The sequence below is a fragment of the Eucyclogobius newberryi genome, unplaced genomic scaffold, assembly GCF_026437365.1.
Source record: "Eucyclogobius newberryi isolate DKJ021-1_F unplaced genomic scaffold, fEucNew1.0.hap1 SCAF_1, whole genome shotgun sequence".
Taxonomy (NCBI): Eukaryota; Metazoa; Chordata; class Actinopteri; order Gobiiformes; family Gobiidae; genus Eucyclogobius; species Eucyclogobius newberryi.
The window spans coordinates 22813927-22837362 of NW_027315723.1; the positions used below are offsets into that span (position 1 = coordinate 22813927).

General features: G+C 44.2%; 2 protein-coding genes across 2 annotated transcripts; both read right to left on the reverse strand.

Annotated features, from left to right (window-relative positions):
- Positions 1 to 1464: 1464 nt before the first annotated feature.
- Positions 1465 to 7276, reverse strand: LOC140355619 (gamma-aminobutyric acid receptor subunit rho-2-like). Its single transcript, XM_072440288.1, has 9 exons — positions 6916 to 7276; positions 6197 to 6303; positions 4796 to 4863; positions 4498 to 4721; positions 4213 to 4295; positions 3393 to 3533; positions 3076 to 3228; positions 2718 to 2914; positions 1465 to 1946 (listed from the first exon to the last, which is right to left on the reverse strand). The coding sequence occupies exons 1-9, from the start codon at positions 7062 to 7064 to the stop codon at positions 1635 to 1637; spliced, it is 1434 nt and encodes a 477-aa protein (XP_072296389.1). The 5' UTR covers positions 7065 to 7276; the 3' UTR covers positions 1465 to 1634.
- Positions 7277 to 9441: 2165 nt separating this feature from the next.
- On the reverse strand, positions 9442 to 20641 carry ube2j1 (ubiquitin-conjugating enzyme E2, J1). Its single transcript, XM_072440296.1, has 8 exons — positions 20331 to 20641; positions 16538 to 16611; positions 15452 to 15583; positions 15062 to 15146; positions 14569 to 14674; positions 12905 to 13034; positions 12392 to 12691; positions 9442 to 10173 (listed from the first exon to the last, which is right to left on the reverse strand). Exons 1-8 carry the CDS (start codon positions 20371 to 20373, stop codon positions 9937 to 9939), a joined length of 1107 nt encoding a protein of 368 aa, XP_072296397.1. The 5' UTR covers positions 20374 to 20641; the 3' UTR covers positions 9442 to 9936.
- Positions 20642 to 23436: the final 2795 nt, after the last annotated feature.

Consider the following 23436-nt stretch of genomic DNA (forward strand, 5'->3'; position numbering starts at 1 on the left):
CTGGGTGAGTCCGGCTGGGGCCCTCAGGCCAGTTTTGAGCCTTTGAACACGGACTGCGTTTCCCATGAGTCATAGGGGCAGGTTTACAGATGAGAGCATGCAGAAGGCTTTTGTGTCCCATTCAAGAGGAAATAAGAGCTGGCAACATTTACAAAGAAGCCCTTTTTCAAAATTAGCCTCTACATTTTACTTCAGATTCCAGGTCGTAGCAATTCTTTCTACGGAATTATATACTTTATTTCCCAGTTGTTTCAGTCTTGGCTTTGTGTTTGTTCAGAAAATGGGTACATGTCGTGGATCTCTGAGTACTGAAAAAAGAGGTGGGTTTAACTGGCTTCAAAATTAGCATTTGATGGGTTTCTTTTAATGGGGTGGTAATTAAAAGTTTATTTTCTCCAACTTATTTTGAGCACAGTAAACCATACACAAAATAGATCCAATTAACAGAATTAATGGACAGTAAAAACACTGAACTGCACACTTGATACTCTTATTGTATTTTTTAGCTACAGTGTCCAAGTAATTTATTTTGTAGAGCAACAAAGTTTCATAACCCTTAGTGGCTGCAGAGCCTCGGCACGGTCATATAGCCTCATGGCTAACCCTAACCCGGCGCGGTCAAATAGCCCAGTAGTTTCAGGAGCCGCGCACAAAGTAGCCTTGCAGTTTCGGCCGCGCGCCGCGGCTCTGTAGACACTCCCTTGTTTTTTACTTTGAGTCATATTTGTGACCTGAGTAGCACTACAACGCCATCATGTGGTGCAATATGTAAACCTCTATATTTTTCACATAGTGCCTTGTGTATCCCAGCACAACTGAAAAGGCATGTTTGTCATCTAAATTATACTTGTAATATCTTAAAGCTTTTGCTAATGTGTCACTTGCATGTTTAACTCACATGTATTGCTCATGAAAAGACACATGGAAACTAAAAACTCAGGACATCATCAATAATCAGCAGGTCAAGTTTGGATTTAAAGCATTTCAACCTTACAAGAAGGAAAATGGACATTTTGACCATATTTTTATGGCTAATACTTGTTTATAATCCAGATAAACTGATAAGCTCGGCCGACATGTGGGGCCAGTTTTGATTATTTTCCCCAAATTAGATTATTTAAATTTACTACTAAACTCCTCCACAACCCAGTTTTAATACAAACTAGATAAGAAAGTAGTGTAGTCACATCTGCTGCAGTTCCCTCTCTGCAATTGAGTGTTCAAAGAAAGCTTTATGAAGGTTTGCCCTAACACACTAAGGCCAAGAGCCAATACGCCAAAAAGTGCAAATGTTGTCCTGATATTGGCCAACCAATATAGTCATCTCTAATTGCATTTAAAATAACATATGGTTTTCCTTCATTGCAAAAGAAAAAGACTTCTTAAAAACAAGTTTCTTAATTGTATAATACATAACATTTTAATAAATAGCCTAAAGAGAAGTTCCCAGTCTGTCATCCCAAAAGGTTCTTTTGAGGGGATACTTTTCACAAACGGTTTGGAGTTCAATGATAAATAAGGACAAGAAAGTTCTGCTTTAACCTTAGCCATGATACTTTCTGAAAGAAAATATCTGCTAGGAGACAATGTTGCAGAAGATGGCTTATTCAGTAGTATTCCCTCACAGAGTTCCACTAGCAGTAGACACACCAGTAGACCAGGTTGAAGAGGATGTATGCTCCAGGGAAGATCATGCGTGAGTATGTATCAATGGTGTGAGTATTCTGAAGAATCCAGAAGCCTCTGGAGGGCCTTTTGGTCTCCTCAGTGTGAAGGTGATTCAGGGCCAAGTGCACTACCATCTGCTCCTGCTTCTGTGAGGAGTCCTCTGGAGCCACAGCCCTGGTGTAGCCAGCCAAACTGTTTGTCTCTGCTTCACTGAAGCTCCCATCCAGCATCATGGTTCTGATCTGGGGCAGACTGCAAGAGCAGGGGGCACTCTGCGACTGAGGAGAGGGGCAGCAGGACAAGCACAGAAAGGGAGGCAGGGATGGAAACGTCAAATGTTTCAACTCTTATATCCAAAGGTAAATTAAATATATGTGTGACACCATGCGCCAGGACAAAAACAGGTCAAACCAAGACTAACCCGGTCTTGGGTAAAAAATCAAAAAGAAAATACATTTTATAGTAAGATTGTTACCAACCAAGCTTTGCAATGGACGTAAGTTACAATTGTTTTGTTACAACCACCTACTATCTCTCATTCACACGACATTCACACATAGGCAAGGTGGGTGAAGTGTCTTGCCTAAGGACATGACAGTTTGCAATAGATCCACTGCTGCCCCACTACAGCACCTGGTATTCCCAGTGGTCTCCCATCCAAGTACTAATCAAACTCCTCAATAGTGTCCAGTATATCCAGAACTCTGCTGCCCGACTCCTCACCCACATCCCTCCTGTCCTCAGAGACCACCACTGGCTCCCTGATCCACAGCGTACCAAGTTCCTCTGTATCCTGGCCCCCACCTACCGCTCAGATCACCACACCTCCACCCGAGCCCTCTGACATTAACCTCCTGTCTCCCTCCACAAACTAATCACAAGACCTTGTTATTTGTTTTTATTGTCCATCCTGAACTGTCATGCGTCTTTGAGTGTCATGAAAAGTGTTATTATTTATGCATTTTCTACTGTCAGTGAAGTGTGTGCTGCTCGGACTCAGGCAAGTCAATAATAACCATCATTGTGACAGTGAGCAGTGTAAATGGTACCTGTTTGTGGAGCTGCCGGTCCCTGCCGTCCCTCACTGTGGTCAGATAGTTGACAGCAGCATATTCCAGGACAGACAGGAAGACAAAGACGAAGCTGGTCCAGAGGTAGATGTCCACAGCTTTGATGTAGGACACTCTGGGCATGGAGGCGTTGACCCCGGTGATGATGGTGGACATGGTCAGCACCGTGGTGATTCCTGCACACAAGTTCACACTGGCTCACTCCAACTGATGTGTTCACAGGCACAAAAGCAGCTTAGAAGCACTCCTATGGTCACGTATCAGAGAGTGGAGAGACAGATTCAGGCATCCAGGCTCTGCTGCGTGTGATTCACTGTGAGCACATTTGCATGCTGACCTAAAGAGACCCTGGCAGGGACAGCCCGGCGGTCGATCCAGAAGGACACCCAGGACAGCATGACCATGAGCGTGGCGGGGAAGTACGTCTGCAGCAGGAAGAAGAAGATGTGGCGCCGCAGAGTGAAATTGATGTACAGACGGTTGTACCAGCCTGGACACAGACGCACATTTGTTATTAACCTTGCACACGTTCTCAAATCTGTCACATGATTAACGGTATTAATTTGGACAAAAGTGAGATGGGTACAGTACAAGGTAGGAATGCGAAAACAGGAAGTTGATTTAAGCCTGGTGGAGCACAGGATGTGACTGTACCTGTGCTGCTGTAAAAGGCCAATCGTGACGTTGTGTGGAACTTCTGAATGAGGAACTGGGACAGTGAGATGCGCTCGTCCGTGCTCAGAGACTCATCGCCACTTTTCCAATAGAGCATCAGGTCCTCGTCGGTATAAGCATCTGCAACACCACGTCCTCATTACAGAGCCATCAAGTACAGTAAAGTCTAACACAACAAATACAACCACAAGTTTAATATGTTATTATTATCTTTATTTTTTTATCAATTATCTAGATTATTATTATTGATTTATTTTTGGTCCTTTCTATATAATTTTTATGTTGCTATTGTCAATGTTTGTTTGTCTCACTAAAAAGCAAAAATATAAATAAACCACAAGTTTAATTGGTTATTATTTGTTATAACTTATAACTTTTTTTAATTAATTATATAGATTTTTATTATTTTAATAAATGATATGGATTATTATTATTTTTAATTAATTATATGTAGTATTATTATTATTATTATTATTATTATAATTAATTATATATATTATGATTATTATTGTTATTAATATTACTTTTTTATTTTTCTATAATTTTTTGGTTGCTATTGTCATTGTTTGTCTGTTCCACTAAAAAGCAAAAATATAAATAAACCACAAGTTTAATTTGTGACAAAACTTTTACTCAATACATCAAATAGACATGAACAGTTGGACATTACCATTAATACAAGAACTTTACCAATGAAAGGAAAGCTTTGGGAGCAATGACGCTTCACACATGACTAACATATGTGTCGTGCATAGTTCTTTCATGTTTACAGTAAAGAGTGCAGTAGGAGCACACTTACAGCTCTCCAGCTCCAGCGTACACGTCTGTGAGTCCAGGGGGAAGCGACTCAGGTCCATGTTGCAGGCGGCAGTCACAGTCACCCTGAGAACAGCACACAGACAATGATTGCATACCTTCTTTAATGCCTTTTGTGATTTTCTTGGCTTCCCATCTTCAATGAACTACTATTTAGACCCAGCACATACCTATAAAGGCTTTGCAGGTAGAGGTAAATGAATTACATTTATACATATATGGACAATGTGGGGAACACTTGAAAAAGAATAGTGGCACATGTTCTGACCGGAGGCTGTAGAGCACCTGTCCGTCCGGAAACACCCGCAGCATAATGTTGTCAGTCGTGGTGTCATGGATGAAGGATCGCTTTGAGTGCACAAAGAAGACGTCCGGAACCCAGATCTTCTTGACCAGTCGCCCATCAAATGTCATGCTCTTGTTGGTAGAGCTCGGAAAAGACAAGCGCTCATCCCGCCAATAGTGTCTCAGGTACAGCGTCATGGTGAAGTCCTCGAAAACAGAATTCAAAGAAAGATGACAACCCGCTACATACTTTCAATAGACAAATCAGCACACACACTCACCATGTCGACCTCAGAGATACTGTCTAAACTCTCAACTTGGGCATCCACTCCCACCGGGACCGCAGGACCTGCACTCACAGCCAGGACACAATGTACACACAAAAGTACCAAGGGAATGCAATATTCATCTATTTATGTGGTTGCTGCGTATTTACAGCATACCGCTTTGCATAATCAATTCAACTTGGTTATAAGTTTTCTTCTTAATTTCCATAAAAAGGTGAATTTAACGTCATCTACTGTAGTTTTACGTTTTCAAAGCATGTGTTTAACGCTACACTATAAGTGTAATATATGTTGGATGTGGGTTGATGCTCAGATGTATTCTTTTCACTGATTCCGCGCCACAGCTCTGATTACAAAGGCCGCTGGCACTTTGCTCCACAGTGACACTTGTGTGGGCGGCTGCAAATGGAGCATGCAGCAAGAGCACATTGCCTGCGTCGCTGGATGACCCTGCACTCCCAGAATACAAACACTGTGTGAATATAAAGCCTGAAAGGGACTAACCTAAATCACAGACATATCTGAAGAAGGCAATGATGGGGACAAAAAGGTATGATTTTGCTTTTGGAATTACATTTTCATGTAAAAAATAAACTCCAGGAGCATTAAAATTTGAGATAAAACTGAAATATGAAATGTTGATCATTACGCTAACTCAAATAGCTGTTTGTCAATGTGCTGGAGAAGGGACACTGCTAGGGTCAGACACAGCATCTGCTGAGGAGTTGTGTTCTGCCATCTCTGCCGGCACTTATGGTCATGCACATGGTCGTTTGTTCTTTGACCAATTCCTCTCTAGAAGGCAACAGTCAGTCTCTGCCACTCTGTACATGACATCTGAACACTAGCATGCATAACATATTGTTATCCACCTGCTGATTCACTTGCAGTTTGCCAGAGGCTATAGGGATTGTTTGAGCTGATATTTTTGAGTTTCAGTGGAGACTGGATTTCGTATTGTTGGCTTCTGTCACTCCACAGCACAGCAGGTTCTGAGATATTCCACTAGGACGTCTAACAACTAATGACGATGAACAGAAAACAAAGCAGCTCTTTGCTGCATCCATTTGTGACTGTGGAGCTGCACCATAGGGGTTTAGTGACAGAGCACTGCAGGTGGCTCAGAGCTGGAGCTGCTGCATCTTGGGATAGGGTTTGGTTTTAGCAGCACCTAGAATCCCAAAGGAGCATGGCCTTGAGGGTTTATTGTCAGTGTAAGTGAAATAAACTTACAAAAAAAGAATTTGCTCTGTATAAACATACTATTAAAATATATATATGTAATTATAATAATAAAATATAAACTATGAGAAAATAAATTACATTTAAAAGGGTTAATAAAAAAAAAGATATAGGCCTGTATATTACTAATAAGGATGGATTCTGCATAAGCACCTGCAAAAGCCGGTCTCATGGTGAAGTCGTGCTCATCAATACTCAGCAGGTGGCTGCTCTTGTCATTGTGCATTTTTGTCCCGTCCAACACTTTCTTGGACAGGGGTCTGAAGGGCAGAGACAATGCACATCTTTCAGGTGAAATATACTGTACATTATGCATGGCAAGTACTGGAAAAGTAATCAGATTATAGATTAGTTATAACTCCTTCTAAGTGATGTCGATTACTTAAAAACACCTTCACATCACCGTTTATCATTAAATAGAAAAGAAAAGAAAATCTACAGCCTATACAAACCCCGTAATAATAATGAAATGTATTGACTGATGGAGGAGTCTCTGTCCAGAAGGTGAAGACCAGTAAATATCAAAAGAGGAATTTATTCTATACGCCGCCTACAGGCATATGGCATGTTAAGTCGAAATTAAATTGTTTACGTCATAAATAATATAAATAATTTGCCACTTTCTGCCATGAAAATAAATGAGCATCTTATATCCTGACCCTTGTCCATGTTAAAATTCAGCTAAATGGACTGATCATGGCCTCCTTGTGTTGACGCGTTTTGTAGAGAAGCGCGCGTCGAGCAGCTGCGCGCATTCCCTGGATCTTTATTCACGACTCAAACTCATCCTTTCTCAACTTTTTATTGGCGCTCGCATGTAATGTTGGCACCTTCAAATGAAACATGGTCTATATAAGTGTAATAATACTTACGAGCCGAGTTTGAGGCTTTCAGAGGACGCAGACCACCGCTTGTTTCTCCCCCGGTCTTTTCTCCCATCCGCAGCCTGGACCAGCACCAGAGCCAGCAGGGCCACCAGGGCCAGCAGGGCCAGCTGTCCGAGGGAGAGGGATGGCGACATCACACAGTCCAAATCCTGTAGAGAGAACAGCGTGCGGCCACACGAGACATGTTCCTGCAGCAGAAGTGAGCCAGCATCACTAAGACGCACTGCACGCGGAGGAGAGGAGCTCTGATTGGTCTAATGACTCCTCCTCGTGAGCAGCATCAGCGTCAGCATCAGCACCAACACTTGACACGGCCGCAACAGCTGGAACGTACGGGATTGACTAACGGCCACAGTGAGTGCCGCGCGGGCTCTGACCTCTGAGTTAAGTTGGGACACGAGCGTGAGGTAATGAGTGTGTGCACTGAGCAGTGCCCTTCACTGATACACCCTTGGGATATTAGGCAGCGTAATAGTCCTTGGTCTCTCAATAGTTTGCCCCCAAAAATGAATAATCTCAATATTGTCCATAGTGCATGAAATAAATCGCCCCAATTATAACCATTTGTTTTTATTAATTTATTTAGTACCCTTTTCAGCTGCGACCCCTAAAATAACAACCTTTGGCATTCGCTACCCCTTAAGTGATAATGCAGCCTCATGTCTACTGTTTGATTTGATTTTGATATTAACAAAAACTACTTTGCTCAGCCAACAAATATTCTGGGGACCCCCTGAAATCATTTCATAACCCTCATGAGTCCCGACCCCTAGGTTGAGAACCACTCTCGAGATGGCTTGAAACACTACATGTTCTAATATATAGGGCCTGGAATAGACTAGAAAATAATAATAATAATAATAATAATAATAATATAGCCGCAAGCGGCAATGATCGGCCCTCGCCACGCCGCCGCCACACCGCCGCCACGCCGCAAGAGGAGGGGGCGCTAACGCGCCCCAATTGTCCTTTTATTACGCCTACTGCTGAATCTGTGACGCTGTCACATCTTCTCCCCTTTGTTTTACATCAAAAAGCTATTTTATTTTGAATTCTTGGCAAAATGTGCGGCTTTGCCGCACAGACACCGTGACTCTTTGAATGAAAATGTGGATAACTTTTGATGGTCCTGAAGATGAGTCTCACCAAATTTCATGTTGATAGGGCTAACGCCCTAAGAGGAGTTTGTGAAAGTCTAAAGTGTAAACATGTTCTGGCGATTTCCCCATTGGAATAACATGGAAGGTTTCGGTCATCGTTACGGCAAAGCCATAACAATTATGACATGGGTCTCATTGACTTTTTTGATGGGGATGCCAAAATTGAGTTGTGTGTCAAATTTCATATAATTTCGCAAAACTAAACATTTAACCTCCATATAAAATCTGTAGGGGGCGCTGTGGCTCCAAATTAATTTATTTCACTTCAAGTAGGTTTAGGGCAAAGAGTTTAACAACTGATTCTAATTTGACGCAATTCGGACTTTATCCGCGCAAACGGCAGAAATTTTAAATATGGGAGATTTCTGAAATTCTAGCTACAGTTTGCGGCTTCGCCGCACAGAGACCGTGAGAGGTATCAATGTAATTTGGATAACTTTTGATGTCCCACTCCTCAGTAGCATTTTCACCAAATTTCAGCTTTTTAGGGCCAACGCCCTGGGAGGAGTTCGTAAAAGTTTGGAAAAACTCCAAAGTCATGTTTAGCCATTTTTGAAGCAATATGGCCGACATTTGGTTGGGCGGACGGCGTTGCCGTAATAATATTTTTTACTTCTCTTGTCACCATCTACCTCTGCGCCAAATTTCATGATTCTACGATCAGATTTTTTTTGGGTCATTTCCCATCTCTCAATGCATTTTTGGTACATTTGGGGGCGCTGATGCGCCAATTTTCCTACTACTAATTAGTATGCACGGGGCGTGCATGAGTGAAGGAGTGCGTAAGTGAGTGTTTGGAAGTGGGCGAGCGCTCCGCGCTCGATTTCGTGCGCACTACGTGCGCACTTTCGCAGCCGTGCTTTGCACGGCCTTACGAGACTAATAGGCCTCTCGCCAGCTTGTGGCGCTCGGGCCTAATTAATAACAACAATAATAATCCATGTGTCCACCTCCTTCAGGAGAAAGATACAAAGTTAATGAGTTTAGTCACAAATAGAAATCATCAGAATAAACATTTGTGAATTTATCTTCTAGATTTTTCAAGGTAAAATACAAAGTAATCAATAGAGAAAACGGCCTCTTGTCCCATCTGAGAGTATCATCACATTCTAGAGAACGGTTTCTTAAAACTCTGTATGATATGTGATGTTTTTTGTGTTTAAAAGGGACAAAGCAGAAAACCTCTGAAACATGTATAATTTTGAATTCTGTTGTAAAACAATATTTTGTGTGCAACATTTACTATAAACAACCATGTGTACAGGAGCACATATAAGAATGAAACAGGTTGTATCATTTATTAGAAGAGCTTTGAAATGAACCTTCCACAGCTCCACAGCACAGAGTTTGAGGTTCTCACAGTGACAAAGTGAGGGTTTGTACAAATCAGCTGATCGCTCGAGCTGATCCCCACAGTCTGTTCCTCATGTGCCTGTGGTGCAGTGGTTTAAGGCGTTGCACATATCTCTTCACCTCCCGCCCTCAACCATTTGCCAAATACCCTGTCCTGTCAAATAAAGGCTTCGAGACAGAAATGTTTTTTTTTTAGCTTAGTTGGGCAGGGATTACTCCAAAACCAATGTTCATTTGGTTAACCTTAAACCGATGAATGGTACATTTGTTTGTAAGATACAGACTCAATGCAACAGCAAGAGAGAATGATAGGTGCATAAAAGAAGCTAAAAAGTCCCACAGAACGATTTCACCAGCTGTTGCTCCTTCACTTTTAATAAACTAAAGGACAAAAGAAGAACACTGTATTAAAAGAGCTGTATAGAGCTTCAGTTCATATAAATTTGACCAAGTTCATAAAATTAATTGACTCAATTGAGTCAAAGGAGTATTGTCACAGGTCCAGATCCAGCCTGTAGTCCTGAGCCAAGTAGATCCTGCGGAAGATGAGCGTGGCCAGGGCCAAAGTGAGCAGCACGATGAGCACAGCGGAGCCTGTGTGGCTGTCTGGAGCTTGGCGGGGGGCAGTGAAGGGGGCGCGGCTGGGCTCTCTCTGGGCCTGACGACTCTGCTGCTGGCGCCGCTGCCGGGGGCTCAGGGGCCTCCCTGGAGCAACCATCGGGGGCTCCACCTTTGAACAACACATCAGAGAATCTATGAACTGCCCACAAAACATCAGGATGGATGGAAATTCAATTCAACATTATGTTTGCTTTGTCAAATGCCTAAATAATATTTTAAGACTGTTAAAGGTCCCATAACATGCAAAATCGACTTTTCAGAGCTTTTAACCTTCTTACATTGCTATTTGTGCTTCATATATGTACCCAAAGTGTTTTTTTGATTGATTCCCGCAGTGTTTAGCTATATTACAGACTATCTCCTTTCCTCGAATCTCCAAACTGACGGGCGGTGGGGCAAGCACGCGTCCCCCCCCCCCTAATATATATATATATATATATATATATATATATGTAGAATCAACACTTTTTTATTCAGTCTCAAAGTAGACTCTTTCTCACTCACTCCGCGCTGCTCCACGGAGCTTACAGCACACAGCTGTGGGGCCTATGTCACGGGTGGGCGGGACACACACGCGCTCTGAGACTACGTCACGGGTGGGCGGGACACACACGCGCTCTGAGACTACGTCACGGGTGGGCGGGGCACACACGCGCTCTGAGACTACGTCATGGGTTGGGCGGGGGAGCCAGATCGCTCTTCACAAGGGTGGGGGCGAATATCAAACCAAGCCGTTTGCATTTCCGGGTTGGTGAGGGGGTCCAAGGTCTGGGTGATATTTCTTAACTATTATGTTAAGGGTGTTGCACAACCCTTATTATTATCAATTATACACTTAGGATAGACTACGAAACGTGAAAAAAAGCATGTTATGGCACCTTTAATCTCATGCCTTTTAATTCATTCAAAGCACTTTGAGATTACCTACAATACCAGTGCTCTTGCATGGTGCGTTTGACATTTTAGCTAGATATTCTGTGTTATTGTTTGTTTTATGTGTTTGTAGACCCTCATCGTACTCATCTCACGGGGATGAGTCTGTCTACAGGAGGGAGGTGGTCCGGCTGGTGTCCTGGTGCAGCGGTAACACCCTGGAGTTCAATGCCCAGAAAATAGTGGAGATGATCGTGGACTTCAGGAAAGTCACAGCCCCCCAGCCCCTCCTCAGGCAGGAGGCCACTCCCCTCAGGCAGGAGGCAGGAGGCCTCTCCCCTCAGACAGGAGGCCTCTCCCCTCAGACAGGAGGCAGGAGGCCACTCCCCTCAGGCAGGAGGCCTCTCCCCTCAGGCAGGAGGCCTCTCCCCTCAGGCAGGAGGCCTCTCCCCTCAGGCAGGAGGCCTCTCCCCTCAGGCAGGAGGCCTCTCCCCTCAGGCAGGAGGCAGGAGGCCACTCCCCTCAGGCAGAAGGCCACTCCCCTCAGGCAGGAGGCCACTCCCCTCAGGCAGGAGGCCACTCCCCTCAGGCAGGAGGCAGGAGGCCACTCCCCTCAGGCAGGAGGCCTCTCCCCTCAGGCAGGAGGCCTCTCCCCTCAGGCAGGAGGCCTCTCCCCTCAGGCAGGAGGCAGGAGGCCACTCCCCTCAGGCAGGAGGCAGGAGGCCACTCCCCTCAGGCAGGAGGCAGGAGGCCACTCCCCTCAGGCAGGAGGCCTCTCCCCTCAGGCAGGAGGCCTCTCCCCTCAGGCAGGAGGCCTCTCCCCTCAGGCAGGAGGCCTCTCCCCTCAGGCAGGAGGCCTCTCCCCTCAGGCAGGAGGCCTCTCCCCTCAGGCAGGAGCAGGAGGCCTCTCCCCTCAGGCAGGAGGCCTCAGGCAGGAGGCCTCTCCCCTCAGGCAGGAGGCCTCAGGCAGGAGGCCTCTCCCCTCAGGCAGGAGGCTACTCCCCTCAGGCAGGAGGCTACTCCCCTCAGGCAGGAGGCTACTCCCCTCAGGCAGGAGGCTACTCCCCTCAGGCAGGAGGCTACTCCCCTCAGGCGGGAGGCTACTCCCCTCAGGCGGGAGGCTACTCCCCTCGAGGCCTCTCCCCTCAGGCAGGAGGCCTCTCCCCTCAGGCAGGAGGCCTCTCCCCTCAGGCAGGAGGCCTCTCCCCTCAGGCAGGAGGCCTCTCCCCTCAGGCAGGAGGCCTCTCCCCTCAGGCAGGAGGCCTCTCCCCTCAGGCAGGAGGCCTCTCCCCTCAGGCAGGAGGCCACTCCCCTCAGGCAGGAGCCTACTCCCCTCAGGCAGGAGCCTACTCCCCTCAGGCAGGAGCCTACTCCCCTCAGGCAGGAGCCTACTCCCCTCAGGCAGGAGCCTACTCCCCATAGATTTTATTGTACACTAAATAATTAGACATTACCTGCTCTGGTCGGGGTACCTCAGGAGCCAGGGTCACGGGTTCAGCCGTGGGTGCTTCAGGCTCGGCCGCGGGTGCTTCAGGCTCGGCCGCGGGTGCTTCAGGCTCGGCCGCGGGTGCTTCAGGCTCGGCCGCGGGTGCTTCAGGCTCGGCCGCGGGTGCTTCAGGCTCGGCCGCGGGTGCTTCAGGCTCGGCCGCGGGTGCTTCAGGCTCGGCCGCGGGTGCTTCAAGCTCAGGGAGGTCCGTTACGGCCGGAGCAGGCGAGTTATCCTCACTGGACAGTCTGGACACACTTCCCTCGGCCTGGGGAACATGTCATATAAAGAACATCTTCAGGTTTTGCCAGTGGTATTATTATGAGGGAACAACACGTTACACTCTTTGTAACCGAGCTCATAGAATGTATGTCAGTTACTGACGATGTCAAAGGAAGTCATGTCATCTTTTCAATAAGCACTGCACATTTGGTCGGGGTCTGCCTCCAACTCCTCTGAGAGTCGGATGAGACTAGGCTACCTTGAAGCTGATTTGCTGAGCCAGTTCTTGAGCCTTTTGGACCTCGGGACTCTGGCTGCTGTTGGGAGAGACAGTCAGGAGGACAGAGCGCATGGAGCAGTCACATGTCTCACAGCAGAATTCCTGGGATCTACAGCAGAGTGCAAAATACTTTTACTATTTCAATTATTCAATCTCGATACATGGGTCACAATATCAGTACAATTTTGATTCATTGTAGGGTTGACAAAAGAATGACAAAAAAATATAATTTTTATGCTACTATTCTACAGTACAGTCAAACTATGAGAGTGCTCCCCACAGGTGTAGTGGTTTGCGGTGTTGTACACATGTGGTTGTTACCACCTCTGTGTCGTGGGCCTCGAACATTTGCTGAGAGTTTCTACCCTCTATTTCCAGTCCCTGGCAGGGGGAGTTTTGGATGTATTGGAGCCTGTCCAGAAGCTTTTTGAGATCCTGGGCTGGACTTAATTGTAGTGTAGTACAAGTTTGATTCTGTACAACACTAATTACTAACATTAGTAATCCAGTAATGTTCAACAGAACATTTTTGCAGATAAAATGGTAAATTAAATGGTCACATTTATATAGCGCTTTTCTACCGTCAAGGTACTCAAAGCGCTTTACATCAAGGAACCAGTCACCCATTCACACACACATTCACACCCCAGATTTACGCAGACACTGGGGGGCAAGTTGGGTTAAGTGTCTTGCCCAAGGACACAACGGCAGTATTCACATGAGGCAGCTGCGATCGCACCGCACTCTACCACTGAGCTACTGCCGCCCAGATGTAGTGCCAGTGTATTATAATATTTAGCCAAATACTCTATTAGACCTAATGGACTCTGAAACAACAGTGCAACTTTGGATGTGCATTATGCACTGGACTCCACACATACCAACACTCAGTCTCAGGTGAATACTATAGTTGTGCCCTCAGGCAAAACACTTACAGTATGACTGTGTGTAAATACAACAGGTGAGTGGTTCCTTGACGACCATTTACTCCCTGTGCTCTGACCCCAACCAAAGATGTACGGATTAATGTACGGATCCCGGATTATAGCATTCACTCTCACAACACTCTCTTCATACACAAGCATACTTTTGAACAAGGAGGAAACCTACGGACACAGGGGGGGTCCTGTGAAGCTAGAGCTAACCACTGTGCTACAGCAGCAGTTCCACACGACACAATTAAGTACTTGTGTTTATTTCACTCTCACACAAACATGTCCATTAGTAGACCTATAACAGAAGCATTGAAACACCATTCCAGCAGCTTCTGATGTTTGCAGTGGTGCAAACATCAGAAGAGGATGATGGGGTTTGTCTGAAGAAGTCTTTGAAGCAGAGCTATAGTGTTTGATCTTATTTCGAAGGGTATGACTAACACATTCTTCATGAAAACAAATTGTAGCGCTGTAAAACTGAGAATATGCAAAGCTGTATCGCAGTTTGACAAGAAACCTCATAATTAAGAACAGATATTGTGTAATTGGCAAGTCACTTTTTGACAACTATTAATTTGTTACAAGATAAAAGTTATTTCAACAGAACATGGTTTTGAAAACAGTGACAACGATGAGTTGTGCCGCGGCAGTAAATGAAAAACCAACCCACGCTGTACTCAGAACAAACATTACAAAGGTCAATCTTACTTTTTGGCCAGCGTTCGTCTCTCCTCGGGAGTATAATCCAGCGATCCAATTGCCCCCTCTCCCTTTGTCGGCATGAATCCGATAATGGCCAACAAGGCTGTACGGACTGGAGAAAAAAAATGCAGTAGTAAGTAAATATTTGTACACTGCCCGTCCAAAACAAAGTCAGGGCTCATCCCAAACACTCTCACTGGGGTTCAGATCTGGAGTAGATTAGTTTCTGCTTCTGCTTAGATGTTTTCTCTGCTTGATGCCAATAATTTGACCTTCCTCTAACGCACATTTACTGCAAATGATGTGTGAAAGGGGCTTTAGTGTGTTTACGATCATGCTTCACAGTGAGTTTGGAGCAGACCTCAAGACCAGGCAGAATCCAAATGCTTCTTGGTTCAATCAAGAGCTTATTAACATTGTGTAAAATTATCACCACTAATACTAATGCAGAACGTTGTGGTAAAGGTGTGGGAGAGTCAAGTACACTTTGCACACTTACTGCTCCACGACGGTTGCCATGTCTCCGGATGGTGGCCAGAGATGCTCAGACAAATTTTCTTCCCAACTTCGAATCTCCCATTTGGCTGCAGGAGAACGACACAAGAAGCGCAGAGATTAATGCTTCCAACAGGTGACGGCTGCGGGAGAAAGGTAGTACGTGCTTGTGTGACGCTGTGAACTGTGTTTTTCTAAGGCTTGTGTGAAGGAGGAAGCTCGGGTGTCATAGGCTGAGAGAGAGGCTGAGAAACTGAAGGGATTCTGACCGCTGCCGGCGCTCACAACGTCCCTCCCTGTGTGTGATGAATATGGACATGCACGTGTTTCGCCGCTGATGTAATGTGACAACCACACACTCGCGCACGCATCGGGAGGCGGGCTCGGCTCTTACAGTGAGGAGGATGATGCTGGGGGGCTTCATGGGGTACTCGGGAGGCAGCACAATCCGGCCGTGGTACACTCCGCCGTCAAAGTCCGAGTCCGGGGGCCCGCGCACGGTGAAGTGCCACTCGAACAGGTTGTCCTAGTGGAGAAGCACGAGTCAAATCACATCCGTCACTTTGCACTCCCAAGGTGGGACATTGTGTACACGGGGGGCCACAGGGGATTCCGGGAACGAACTGCAACGACGGCCGGCGGGTTGTCAGCGACTCAACCGGCTCACAGACCAACAAGTTACTCCTAGACCTTTTAACACTAACCTCATTATAGTCAGAGGTGGGTAGTGCTCAGTCACTTGAGCAACCTTTTAAAGAATTAAAAAGGTTGCTGTATCTGCCGTTTTACTCTAAATTGAGTAATATTCTGTGTGAAATAACTGTACTACTACTTGAGTAAATGTTCCTCTTTGTACTGTGACGACAGCATTAAATTATTTGAACATTTGTGTTTCTTGCACTTTCAGATATGATTAAATTGTCCTCATGTTTGTGCCTATCCTTTGAAAATAGTAGATTATCTGCATTATTTAAATGTTTTTTCCTTCCAATTATATTAACAAATTATAAATCAAACGTTACGTCCAGGCGATTACTCTCTAGGACCACTACTTTGTAATTTACTTTCTGAAGTAACTTGAGCAACGTTTTTGGCTACTCTAGTGCGAAAAAATAAATAGTTTCCTCAATTTATTCTAATTAACAGATTCATATTTTTTGTGTTGAAGAAATGCACAAAACAAAGATGTGCTGAGAGAAGTGCTTTATGACTCAAACAAAGCCAGAATTACCCTAAATGACACAGGACACATCTACAATTAATGTTTATATTCATTTATTTTCTGGAGAATCAGCTTGGTCTGTAAAATATTACTCAGAATGGCATCGAGCTGCATCACTATAGCGTCATCTGGATCCGATTTTATTAAAATGTCTTTTGCGACCTAAACAGTTAATCGATTAATCAAAAGAATAACTGCTGGAGTAATGCATTAATGGTTAATTTCCTTCGTTACTTATGTGTTTATAGGCGAACAGACCTCAAGTGGCTGAGCGTGGTAATGCTCCGTGGGCTCTATCAACTCCGCAGCCTCCTTCATCAGCCTCTTCACCGCTGAAGTCACAAACAAACAATTACAGTTAGCTCATCATACAAACGTGTAAATGCAAACACTAAAGAAAAGAGTACCCCTTTTATATCAGATCAAATTGCACTCAGGTTGTGTGTGTAGTTACTTGAGGATGACATTACGGTGCAGTAATGTACACACGCAGCGTCCAGGGGTCAACTGCTGCTCGTGGTTTGGTTAAACAAATCAAGAAAACATCTGGTGGCATTAATTACGTGTCCAGGCAAACGAGCGTCCAGCCAGTTCAGCGTGTACAGGGTTGGTTGGGCTTATAATTAGTGCCTTCAAGTCAGAGGCCATGGTTCAACGGGGGCATTTAAGAAAACTAATAACGCCGGGCCGTGACGTTGTTTAAAAATAAATGTTTTAGGAGTCAGTAAAAGCAGAAGAGGGCCGTCGGCTGAAAGTGTTTGGAGGTCCACGTTGAGCCGAGTCATAATCCGGCTCTCACATCGCATTATGTAACACGTGGAGAGAGCCACCAGAGGTTATCCACAGTGTAAACAGGGAGATGGGACCATGTGGTTTCTCAAATAATAAAGGAAACCCCCCAAGCATATTCAGAAAACACAATCTGGAATTTCAAGGCTGGTAAAAAGTATTTTTTTATGCAATGTTTAAGGCAATCGGGGGTTTCTGCTTGATTTTAATGATTTTTGATGACATTTCAGGCAAATCCTTTCTGATTTGAATGATTTGGCATGGCAATAGTCCTAGGTTATCATTGTAATAGTAATGATCAAATCAAAATATTACATCTTTGCACTGGGAAATGGTCCTCTCAAAAGCCTCCGAAACAGGAAGGCATAACTGGTCCATGAATAGTCCCATGAGACATTTCTGCAGTTTGAATGTCAGATTGTAGATTTGTTGACCTGGTTTATGGTTTTCATCTCGAATTACAAGGCCCATCCGTATGAAACAGAAACTAGCGCAAAGTTTAAAGTGTTCGCTGTCATTTTGAATAAACAAATGGCTTCAGAATGTGGTGCCATTTTTCAAACAAAAGATGTTTCGTTCACATGGGAAATGTATAGAGCCAATCACTCTCAAATTATAAACTGATTAAAACTTTGTTATGTAGATTTTATGTTTGGACATTTCTTGCAAACATTTTATAAATAGGGATCAAACGTCAAAAACAGTTATAAGCAAAATGGGCCATGTTTGTTTGTGTACCAAAGATCAAAAGAGCAGTGGAACAACCTGATAAACTGCAGGGATGCCGGTGTCAGAATTCTTTTGAATAGACACATCTAAACAATAAACAAGTCTAGTATTGAGTCGTTTTATGCCGATGCTTCATGAATTTACACTGGGCAGAGCGAGGGAAGCACCGCTGACAGCGCTGCAGCGTAAAGCGACGAAAGTGAAGCCACGGAACAAACAAGCTCTAAGAAGGAGGAGAGACAGAGAGAGGAGAGAGACAGAGGAGAGACAGAGCGAGGAGAGACAGCGAGGAGAGACAGCGAGAGGAGAGACAGAGCGAGGAGAGACAGCGAGAGGAGAGACAGCGAGAGGAGAGACAGCGAGAGGAGAGACAGAGCGAGGAGAGACAGAGCGAGGAGAGACAGAGCGAGGAGAGACAGAGCGAGGAGAGACAGAGCGAGGAGAGACAGAGCGAGGAGAGACAGAGCGAGGAGAGACAGCGAGAGGAGAGACAGCGAGAGGAGAGACAGAGCGAGGAGAGACAGCGAGAGGAGAGACAGAGCGAGGAGAGACAGAGCGAGGAGAGACAGAGCGAGGAGAGACAGAGCGAGGAGAGACAGCGAGAGGAGAGACAGAGCGAGGAGAGACAGAGCGAGGAGAGACAGAGCGAGGAGAGACAGAGCGAGGAGAGACAGAGCGAGGAGAGACAGCGAGAGGAGAGACAGAGCGAGGAGAGACAGAGCGAGGAGAGACAGAGCGAGGAGAGACAGAGCGAGGAGAGACAGCGAGAGGAGAGACAGAGCGAGGAGAGACAGAGCGAGGAGAGACAGCGAGAGGAGAGACAGCGAGAGGAGAGACAGAGCGAGGAGAGACAGCGAGAGGAGAGACAGCGAGAGGAGAGACAGCGAGAGGAGAGACAGAGCGAGGAGAGACAGAGCGAGGAGAGACAGAGCGAGGAGAGACAGAGCGAGGAGAGACAGCGAGAGGAGAGACAGAGCGAGGAGAGACAGAGCGAGGAGAGACAGCGAGAGGAGAGACAGAGCGAGGAGAGACAGAGCGAGGAGAGACAGCGAGAGGAGAGACAGCGAGAGGAGAGACAGCGAGAGGAGAGACAGAGCGAGGAGAGACAGCGAGAGGAGACAGAGCGAGGAGAGACAGCGAGAGGAGAGACAGAGCGAGGAGAGACAGCGAGAGGAGAGACAGAGCGAGGAGAGACAGAGCGAGGAGAGACAGCGAGAGGAGAGACAGAGCGAGGAGAGAGAGAGCGAGAGACAGAGCGGAGAGAGAGAGCGAGAGAAAGAGAGAGAGAGAGAGAGAGACGGAGGAGAGAAGAGAAAGAGAGAGAAAGAGAAAGAGAAAGAGAGGAGAGAAGGGGAGGTAGTGCCAGTGCCTGTATTTATTCTTCACAAAGCTGTTTGTTTTTGAGCCAAAAGAAAGCTTATTTTCTCAAAGGCTCAAGCCCCGCCCTTGCGCGTTACCACTAATAACTGATATAACACTTAAAAGCGCCAATAAGCTTTTGTTTATATTATTACATCTATTTGTGGCCATTATATTTTATTTAAAAAATGATAGTCAGGTTAACTGTGATCATTAACACAAGTTGAAAAATAAAAAAAATACAATTTCAAAAATTCCTTTCTTTTTGCCAATAATCATGATTAATTTTAAGAGATAAAAGTCCTCATAATGTCACTTATGAACAGGAAGCTAAAGTCCATGAATCGGCTCGTTTTTCTGCACCGTGAACACACACATATTGTTACTGGCCCAAAGGTAAATTCACCCTGCAGCGCCAAGGTGTCCAGTTTATATTCAAAGTCTATGTGTATAACTCCTCCTCCACTGCACCGGGCAAACATGAACGTGTGATGTTTACACTAAACTCCAGCAGCGACTCGAGCGACTCGAGCGTCTAGCTCCAGTCACTGAGCTCAGACAAATGGAGCGCAGCAGAGATGAACTGAAGTCAACTTTATGCAAATTCAGAATGATATCGCCTCAGTGACACTTGCAATGGATTGGTTGAGGCACTAAATGCGCTCCTGATCCCGCCTCCCTTTGATAACTTTCATCAAATACAGATACCTACATCAGATAACCCTTAATAATAATGACGACAATAATATAGATTTTCATCACTCTGAAAGCCATGGACCATTCAAACCCTTGTATTCTCAGAGAACAGCAGCAGCAGAATGGAGAAATGAAAGTGTGAATGAGAAGTGAGACTGTGGGAGGTGCAAACACCTGCTCTCTTAAATGAGACGTGGCATAACCTCAATCTCAAATATATGCTTAATGCTACTGAGGCAAATATAAACTCATAAACGTCTGAAGTCAAAGGCCCATCTCACACTCTCCATCTGAAGCTCATCACTAACTGTTGTCATAACTGCAAATGTCCCATGTTGTAATTACAAGTACGAGCTTATTTGTGTGTAACTAACTCGATGCCTCCAACTGAAGTGTTGTGAGTTCAGTTGACAGCTTCTTAAAAGGACTGAAGATACCACCAGAATGTAGACTCTCATGGAGGTTTAAAGCAGCTCACCTGGACTCTTGAGGTTGTATTTACGCTCCATGTTAGAGGCCATTTCCCGGCTGCAGGTGATCTTTGGGATGGTGCTAGCGAGCTAGCTAGCGGCAGTGGTTTGCAGTTAGCAGAGCTAGCCTTGTGTTATGGTCTTAATGTCCTAATGCGATGAAGAGACTCTTAACGGCCTCCGCCTCCGTGACCGAGCCGAACACACGGCTCCACGGTCCTCGGTCTCCTGCAGGACAACACTTCAAACACGATCTTACTTATGCTCGAGAAATTCTACCGACACTAAAGAGCCTGACGTAAATGAAAGAAACGTAAACAGGAAGATGATGTATTTTCAGAATAAAATCCTTTTTACTTTATTTAATTTTGTTACTATTTTTGCTCTCAATTGATGCAGTCTTGCCATATACGTTAATAGTTTGTGTTTGTTTATTTTGTATCAATGATGTTAGAAGAGTTAAAAGTAGTTCGCCTAAAATGCCAAACGTCATCCCAATGACCCTCATCTAGGCGCGTTCGCGTTTAGCTGCTACTTCATCCAGACTTCATCACGCTGAAACCCACGGATAGTTTAAAGGAGACAATACAATTTATTTCTGGACCTTTGAGTAATCTTGTATTTGCACTTGTGGACACTTGCCTTAAGTGTCCACAAATGTATCTGATTTCCTACCCCCTATCTCCGCCTACTGCTCCAAAAAAACACAGAAAGCTGTTGCTTGTTACGGTGAAATGCCACTATGAAGATGGTGTGGACTATCAGTTCAATGGAACTGTTTCTAGTAATAATATTGCAGTTTAGTTTACAGTGAACAAACACTCGTCATATGTTATAGTTTGAATCTATATACCAAGAAAAAAGGCATAACATGTCTTTAATTAATTGTGGAGGATGCAGCATTGTTGTTAGTCTGCAGGTGGCTGCAGGAATAGGAGAATGGGAATTATCAACAGAAAGATACAAGACAGACCGTGTTGTAACAAACATGAACAAAAAGGCCCTTTCAGTCTCAAACACTAACAAATGTAACTGCAAAAGACCACCAAGTGTCAACATAATAAAAGTTGTATGCTAAATGTGAGCCTAAAAGGACACAATGTCTTTGCTTGAAGCAACTTTACAATTGCTCATTTCAAACTTACAAATTGTGCACTTTGGAGGACACATGCATCACTTGTGCATCACTGAGTCAGGGCACAGTCACAGCTTTTCGTGTAGAGAGTAGTCTAAAATTATTTGGGGGGTATACTTTGCTCTAGTGCAGATTATAGCACATGAAAATGTAATATAAACATTATTTTTTTGCTTCTTTTTTGCTTGCCTACAATAGTAGTTCCCAAAGTGGTTGTCAGGACCTCCCTGTAATTCTAAAATGATGACACTGTATTACATCTATAACAGTATGTTTTAGTGGAATTGCATTAGAAGACATAACAAACTACTAAAATGTACACAAATAAATGATTTACAGATGTCTATTTTATGTTACTGAGTTGATTGGATGGTCTTAGCCTGAAGAGTAATGGAACCCCTATCCTACGAGACTCAAGAATAATTCATCTAAATCTTGTCTAAAATTGAATAGAATTTTATGATAAATATTCCCCAAAGTCTACACCATTCATTTATTTATTTATGCATTTTATTTTTTACTATGACTGCTTTGTTCTATCAAAATATCACTACACAAACTATTTAAGTATGCTCACCAATGTAAGGTCAAATCAAAAGAGGAAATGGACAAGAGCATCACACACAGGAAAGAAATACTAAGCCATGGTGGATTTCAACATTCTAAAAATGTATATATTTTAAAAGAAAGTAAGTAAATAGTCATAACACAATGGTGCGTCATTTTAACTGCAGATGAACAGACTGACATTAATATACAAAGAGTTCATTAAACACACCAACTTTTTGTAACCGGACCAACTCTGGGTTAGGGTTAGCTCTGCTGCTCTGAAAATATAACAAAAAGAATCATAAATATCTGTGATTATTCATCAACAAATATTAGTGTGACTGAGGTTCCCCAGTAAATTAGTTTTTAACAAAAATGGCACTCCAAACATGACAAACACAACAATAGAGCTTTGTACATGTCACAGATTAATCTTCCATGTCTTTATCATTGTGCAAGTACCAAAACATCAACACATATTCTCACTTTAACTGATTCTTTTGTCTCAGCTTGTTTTCACGTTCTAGAATTTGAGGATGGCCTAATTTCCTTGGTCTAGGGAAGATTCACTGTTTTTGAAAGAAATATTGAACCATTTAATTTTATGTCAGGTACAGTATTACAAAACCTTGCCATAGATAACATGTTGGCCAGTTTCTGCTTCATGTGGATAGGCCCAGTAATTGCAACGATATTAACCATAAACCAGGTCAACAAATCTGCAATGTGAGAGTTGTTAAACATCACAGAATTCTGAACGCAACCTATTGAAGCACCATTTCAGCCAATAAAAAACCTGAAATAAAAGCCTATAATTACTGGAATTTTTATCATTCAAAGATACATGGAAAAGCACTTTGTTTCTACAGACGTAACTCATAACATGGCCTGGTGGTGAGGATGCCACCTGTTTTTTTTCAACCATTTGATGTTTGTCAGTAATATATTCTTTTCAAATCAATAAATAAATAGCAAAAAACAAATTAGCATAGTTGCCGGTTTGTAGGACTGTCTGGCAACTGAAAGTGTGACTTTCATACTGCTTTCTTAATAAAAAAAAACATCCTGGTATTTAAATAAAGAATCATCCTTTACTCTTACATTCAACAGTTTCCCATGTGACAACAGGAAAAAAAGGACACTGTCCTGAAGTTTATGAAGAACTTGCCTATTTTAAATTATAGATTGTCTGCACTTTTTTGCCTGTGTGCACTGGATTTGAGAGGCAAAGGGTCCCAGGCCCAAACACAGGAAAGGGACCCATAAAAAGTCTGTAATGTAAACTTATCAGACAACAGCCCATAGCAGGCCCACCAGGATGGTTTATAGTACTCATTCCACTCCATCATAATGTGGCCAGGATATTTGATGCTTTTTTTGGCGTGCCAGACTAGTTTTTCTACTCCCCATTCTGTAATAGGGCAGAGAGG